Source organism: Eschscholzia californica, unplaced genomic scaffold, assembly GCF_041429995.1.
Source record: "Eschscholzia californica isolate CP2 unplaced genomic scaffold, dmEscCali1.0.p SCAF_3, whole genome shotgun sequence".
NCBI lineage: Eukaryota > Viridiplantae > Streptophyta > Magnoliopsida > Ranunculales > Papaveraceae > Eschscholzia > Eschscholzia californica.
The window spans coordinates 13,176,568-13,184,072 of NW_028238420.1; the positions used below are offsets into that span (position 1 = coordinate 13,176,568).

The 7,505-nt window shown below is 36.5% G+C and overlaps 1 protein-coding gene across 1 annotated transcript; it reads left to right on the forward strand.

Annotated features, from left to right (window-relative positions):
- The first annotated feature begins 228 nt into the window (after positions 1 to 228).
- On the forward strand, positions 229 to 2,754 carry LOC147548519 (cell division cycle 20.1, cofactor of APC complex-like). The gene is made up of 4 exons (XM_086670723.1): positions 229 to 591; positions 1,149 to 1,421; positions 1,520 to 2,371; positions 2,481 to 2,754. Exons 1-4 carry the CDS (start codon positions 496 to 498, stop codon positions 2,541 to 2,543), a joined length of 1,284 nt encoding a protein of 427 aa, XP_086526849.1. The 5' UTR covers positions 229 to 495; the 3' UTR covers positions 2,544 to 2,754.
- The last annotated feature ends 4,751 nt before the right edge of the window (positions 2,755 to 7,505 follow it).

Here is a 7,505-nt window from a genome sequence, read left to right on the forward strand (position 1 = left end):
TCTTAAGTATTCATTCAAATTTGTGAAAATCTTACTACTCTTTATGTTGAAAATCTTGAGAGAATGAGTGAGATAATGTGATATGATCTTTATCCTTTTGAAGTGGAAGAATTTATGATTAATCTGATTTTCATTTGATCTCTCATAACTGGGGGTACTTCTGTCTAACTAAATCTTAACGGCTACTTCTTATTTCCAGCGTAAAATATAGCCGTTGGGTCATTTCCCGGACGAGCCTAATTGTGTACAAATACCAAACCCTAGACCCAATTCTATTCACAAATCTCTCTCTCTCTCCCTCTCTCTCTCTCTCTCTCTCTCTCTCTCTCTAAGCTATCTGATAAGCTCTCTATTCAATCTCTAGCAGATTGAAATTTGTGATATTGCTCACTTTTTTGTTATTTTGTTGTTTGATCAAATATTTTTTTGCAGGTTTATTATCTTTGTGTTTGTTTTTCCCTTTCTCTATTTCTTTGTTTTTTGTTTTGTCTAATAATGGATGCAGGACGATCTTTCCTTTTATCAAACAACACTCAATCTCGACCTCCATTGCAAGAACAGATGCTCCATCGAAGAAACTCCAGAGAAAATGTATGTTCATGAATCATAAAACCCTTTCTTTTTTCTTCATTGAAACCTTTGATTCGCATCTTTTTGTGTATTCTTTGATTCAGTTTATCATCTTGTTTATCATATTAGTTGTTTCTCAATCTAGGGTATTTATGAGTTTGCAATAGGAATTAGCCAAATATAGGGTTTTCACTGGAGTTTCAATGTTTTCTTTATTAGTGCCCTAATCTAGAGTAGGGTTTCAATGTTTTCTTTATGTTTCTGGCTTTATTGATTAGATCAAAATGGTGTTGTTGTTTTGTTACTGGGATGGGATTATTGAAGTCTAGGGTTTCCATTGCTCCCTTGGTTTCTGATTGTATCTCTTAAGAATTTTAATCTGAGATTGGGTTTTTCATTAACCTAATTTAGGGCTTCAATATTAACATTAACCTAATCTTATATTATTTTTCAACAACCTTTCTATTGTATTGTATTCTTGGTTACTGAGATAGGATTATTGAAATCTAGGGGTTTTTACTTCTTCCTTTTAGTTTTTTGATTCTATCTCATGGATTGATTTTGTTTGGAAATTGCAGTTGGACAGATTCATCCCGAACCGTTCGGCAATGGATTTCGATTATGCGCAGTTCATGCTAATGGAAGCAAGAAAAGGTAAGGAAAATCCGGTTGCGAGTTCTCCAGCTAAAGAAGATTACAGAAAAGCACTTGCAGAGGCTTTAAACATGAACAGAACCAGAATCCTTGCTTTCAAGAACAAGCCACCAACATCTGTTGAACCATTGTTTCCTGAACCATCCGCATCTGTTCAGCAAATCAAACATACCAAACCTAGAAGATCAATTCCTCAGGTAAATATTATTCTCATTGAAATGGATTTCTGTTTTATCCTCAATTTCTGCATCGGAAATTGGCTTTTATAATCTGATTGTTTTCTTATCATTTACAGACATCTGAAAGAACACTAGATGCTCCTGAAATCCTCGACGATTACTACCTGAATTTGCTGGACTGGGGTAGCAGTAATGTCTTGGCAATTGCTCTTGGAAACACAGTTTACTTATGGGATGCTTCAGATTCATCAACTTCTGAACTTATGACTGTAGACGATGATGAAGGTCCTGTCACTAGTGTTAGTTGGGCACCTGATGGTCGTCATATAGCTATTGGATTAAACAGTTCTGAGGTCCAATTATGGGATACTACTTCTAACAAACAATTAAGAACTCTTCGAGGCGGCCATGGATCACGAGTTGGAGCTATGGATTGGAACAATCACATTCTTACAACTGGTGGAATGGATGGTTTGATTGTGAACAACGACGTTAGAATGAGATCCCACATTGTCGAAACATATAGAGGACACCATCAAGAGGTTTGTGGGTTGAAATGGTCTTCCTCTGGCCAGCAACTAGCAAGTGGTGGAAATGATAACCTTCTTCATATTTGGGACCGATCCGTTTCTTCTTCAAATTCTCCTACTCAATGGCTACACCGACTCGAAGATCATACTGCGGCAGTAAAAGCCCTAGCTTGGTGTCCATTCCAATCTAACCTACTTGCTTCTGGTGGAGGTGGAAATGATAGATGTATAAAATTTTGGAACACCCATACTGGAGCTTGTTTGAATTCCGTCGATACTGGCTCGCAAGTTTGTTCTTTACTTTGGAACAAAAATGAAAGAGAACTTTTAAGCTCTCATGGGTTTACTCAGAATCAATTAACTCTTTGGAAGTACCCATCAATGGTTAAAATGGCTGAGCTTACTGGTCACACTTCCAGAGTTCTATTCTTGGCTCAGGTAATGATTTAAAAAACAAAAAACCCAAATATCCATTCGAATTTTTCATTATATGGTTTGATTCATTTTCTTACTATTTGAAATTCATGTGTTTTTGAAATTTGAGCAGAGTCCAGATGGATGTACCGTGGCATCAGCAGCAGGAGAACGACGAATTCTTTTTCCTCTTTGATTTTGATGTTCATATACTTCATGAATGTATAATATGTTAGGGAGGATTATTTTCTTTGTGTATAACTTGCATCAAATTGGCTTCAAAGCCCAGAAAGTTCTGATTTCTGAAGTTCAGTAAAAGCTGAACTTTTTTACATACTTGTAGATTTTATCTAAACAAGTTGCTTATAAATGATAATACAGTGATTATGGAACATATTGTTCATTAGTTTCGTTGTTATAGATATCATACGTGTAATATTGGAGCTATCACTATTCAGGTTAATGAGATTGATAAGATTGCAGATTGGCCCAAGGTGGAAAAACAACACAAATAATTCAGACGATGATGACCAACCAAAATGTTATGCAACAATATTATGGTACATATAGAAAGCAAGATGCGAATTATGCTTCAATAAAAAGACCCAATCACCGTTTCAGGTAATTCAACAGATCAGAAACACGACAGACAAAAAGCCACACCGACAGGAAAGGAATCATAACGTGAGAAACGAGTATTGGAATCCACCCAAACCTCCGTATATAAAGCTCAACACGGATGCGTCCTTTACCAACGTAAGCGAAAAAGCAGGAATCGGTTGTATATTCTATGATGACCAAACAACGTTCCAAGGTGCTATCACCAAAACCACGAGAAGAAGAAACGCAGAAGAATGTGAATGCAAAGCTATCCTACAAGGAATCAAATGGGCAAGAGATAATCAAATAAGACACCTACACGTCGACAGTGATAATAAGAACATAATAAACCATCTCCAACATCAACCATCAACTACTCACTGGAAATCTCAAAGCCATCTAAAAGAAATTCAAAATAATGAGAGTTACTTCCGAGGAATTATCTACAATCAGTCCAAGAAAATCAACGCGGACAAACTAGCAAAATGGGCTCGTATTAATAATAGTAATTACTTTTGGAATGTATTTCCTTATTTTCTCGGACCCTAGTTTGTATGTAGTAGTTATTTAATGTAGTTTTCAACAAAAAAAAGGATTCACAAAAAGGATTTTGGAAATGCAGATAGAATGGATTCCACCCACAAACCTCACCTTCAATGAATCCATTAATGATCAATTTTCAGTGGATTTTGTGATTCTTTCTCCGAAGATATCTTTATCATATCAGGACTCACAGATCAATGGAGGAATTCCACAGTCGAAAATGATCTATTTTCTGGTGTTTTCTTCAATTTGATCACAAGTAAATTACAGGTCTATATACAAAAAGTAGTTCTGATTTTCGTATGTTCGATTTTAACTAAATTTAAGTTGTTAACATATATAAAAAGATTGATATGCTCCAAAGTTATTATGATGATTTTGTAATTGAGCGAAAACACAATGCCCCAATGTAGGGCATGATACTTGTTAAGTTATTATGACGATTTTGTAATTGAGCAAAAACACCATGCCCCAATGTAGGGCATGATACTTGTTATTTATAATAATGGGAAAAGAGATTACATGACCAAACTACCCTTATACAAGTAATCTAATGATAATTTATATATTTACACTAACATCTCCCCTCAAACTGAGCTGCGGGTGGCAAGCGATAGTTTGACTCTTAAATCGTTGAATCTTGATGATGACAAACCCTTTTTAAATATATATGCTATATGAGATTCACCCGGAAGATAATTAACTTTTAAGTTCCCGGACTTGACTTGGTCACGGACAAAGTGAAAGTCAATAGCCGCGTATTTTGTTCCTGAATGTAACACCGGGTTAACGGCTAAGTAAGTTGCACTGATATTATCACAAAAAATTTTTTTTTTTTTTTGAAGCCACGGGAATCGATTTCCATTCATAAGTGATAAAATCACATTGTTTACATGGATGAAATTGTTATTTCTCTCTTCCAACTTCATGAGAGTTGCATACCTTTAAATGCAAAGTACTTCGTGAATAAGAAAGAAATTGGACTAGACTCTGACGTAAAAGAAAGAAAAAGATGAAAGGATCCTAAAGATCACGAATAAAAGGACCCTAAAGGTCAACAAAACATAGAATAATACAGAATAAAGAAAAACTAATTTAAATCTCCGTCACATTCGCCGGCAAACCGCCATTGTCGCCGGAAAACCGCCGTCATCACCGAAAAACCGTCACCACCATAGAAAAAACCGCCATCATCAACTCTTGAATAGTTGGATTTCACTGCCTACCATGGTTCATAATCTTGTCTTTTCTACTCACATGGTTCATAATCTTCGTTTTCATCTTCTTAATCAACATCTTTGTTAGAACAAAGGAGAAACTCACGACAAAATAATTACAACAACCAAGAATAATAGAAAAATGAAGTAGTTACATTCATTTTCATTTAATCAAGAGAGGTAGAATAGTTGTTCTCTGTGTACAAAAGTAACTAGATCGGAGAATAAATTTGTTGCGAGAGTGAAAGAGATCATTATGGTAGTTATAATGGTTATGGGTAGTAGTGATTTTGGGGGAAATTGCAGAGAGGATCATGCTCTTCAATGAAAGATGAGCGACAAACAGAGGAAGTAAAGGTTATTCTTCTTCTTACTTTCTCTCTCTAAAGAAATGAAAGAAGAGAGAAGAAGGATTGAAGATATAATATGTACATATAAAAGAGGAAATTCCGGCGAAGGGAGACCCTTCACCGGAAAACTAATTGATCAAGGTAAAGAGAGAAACAGAGGAGAGGAGAGGAGGCAGTTACTGAAGAGAGAAACAGAGGAGTTCTACTCTTTTTTCATCACAAAAAATTGTTGAGGGTGTCTGTAAGGGAAACCTCAGTTCTAGTAACAAATTCTTTATCCACATAAGGTCGGCCGAGATTTGGGCCACAAGCCTATATTCCCCCATAATGGACGAGCAGGCAACTAAAGGTTGAGTTTTTTAGGGCCAAGCAATTAGATTGGGTCCCAAATAGATACAAGAGCCTGAAGTCGATCGCCGATCCTGCCCAATAGGCATCGGAATAACCAAGAAGAACATTCATTTGAGCTCGCCGGGATGATAAACCAGTGTCCAGAGTGCCTTGAAAAATCGCAATATGTGTTTTGTTGCTGATAAGTGACTAGTGGTTGACTGATGCATGAATTTTGATACTTGGTTTACTAAATAAGCAATATCTGGCCTAGTTAAGGTCAGACAGATATTGCTGAGCTCCAACAGAGCTTCGAAACTATTGTGGATCTTGCAATCGTTTGTCGTCTGTTATAGAATGTTTCGGGCCAGAGATGACTGAAGTGTTTATTGGTTTGGCATCAAGTAAACCAAATCTTTTTAACAAATCAAGAGTATACTTCTTTGGAGTGAGAAGTAAAGTTGATGAATCTCTTTTTGCCTCCATACCTAAAAAATAGGATAACTCCCCACTGTTTGTCATCTCGAATTGATCTTGTAGAGCGATAATCAGATGTTGCAAATCTGATGATGAAGACCCAGTCACTATGATGTCATCGACATATAGTAATAATACCATAAAACTTGTGTTAGTCCTCCTGTAGAACATAAATGAATCTGAGATGGAGTGATTGAACCCTAATTGAACAAGAAGGGAACTGAATCGATGATGCCAGGGTTGTGGAGCTTGGTTCAATCCATATAAAGCTTTGTTCAATTTACAAACATGATCAGGAAATTTAACACTTTGAAATCCTTGGGGTTGAACCATAAAGAGATTTTCTTCGAGATTTCCATTCAAGAATACATTTCTCACATCTAGTTGTCTAATCTTCCAATTATAAGTTGTTTCTAGAGAGAGTATTGTTCCCGTGTGTTCTGCTCAGTTGTTCATAACAATCTGAGTGACTCATTTAAGGTCTTAACTATCTGTGTGCAATCGGTATTGAATTGGGTGATAGATGGACTTTGTTGTCTTCTCTTAAGATGACTTTTAGATTGCCTAAGAGGTCTCGTACCTCTCCATTCATGACCTCTGTAGGAACTTCTTTCTCAGTTTGTCTTAATGGTCGTGCTAGCATCCATTACTCTTCCGAAGAGAATGTTCTATGATTGCTTCCAAAAGGCTTTTGACCTTACCCGGTATGAGTCAACATTGGGATTGGGTATTCTAATATGCTTTATTTATTTTGAATTTGAGAACCATTCTCGGATTCCTTTTTATTCAAGAAAGTTGCTTTCGTTCAACTCCTTTTCAAGGATTGACCGAAGGTTAGAAAACTAATTTTCTAATATGACATTAAAACTACAAGAAAGAGTTGCAAAGTTTTAAACTCGTTATCGTTTTTGGAAAAATTCAGTTTTCCCACATTATTCAATAAAAAACCATCCCTGATTGAATAACATGATTCCAAGATCCCAGTTCTTCGAAGTTGAGCGGACTAGGGCCCTGCCCTCAACCCCGTCATCCTGGGTGAGCGAACTACTTCATACTCTTGGTTGATAGATTGCATTAATGAATGCCTAATCCATCCTTTTGCCTCGAGTACCCAAAACTCTTTTGCTCATCGTTGAGTAAAACCATTTATACGTGTAGACCTCTGCCATAGGTCTACCCGCATTGTCCCAAGGTATAGATAGCACCTTGATGAGGCAGACCCACCATCACGAACAAGGGATCAACGAGTGTCTTAATCTAGGTAGCCATTTGACTCAAAATTGCTTTTAGGGACTGTTACGTTTTGTCTAGTATGCGTTATAGTGAACTATATAGCCTAACTAACATCCACGACATAAAACGTAAATAAATAAGTAAATGTGCGCGAGAAAATATATCAAGCACATGTGGATCCTAGTATGACCCCCAATCCTAAAAGATCTAATCTTCTTAGGATTCTTATTGTTTTCTCCTTTATTCGCCAAGATCACCATCCTCGAACCTCCATTGAATTCTCCCACTCGCCTTTGGATCACATCCTCAGGTTTCTTTAATGGACTTATAGACCCTAAACTCTAATTACAAGACTCTAACGATTCGCAGATCGTATAAACTTGAATTAAAATTATTACAACTTGCACC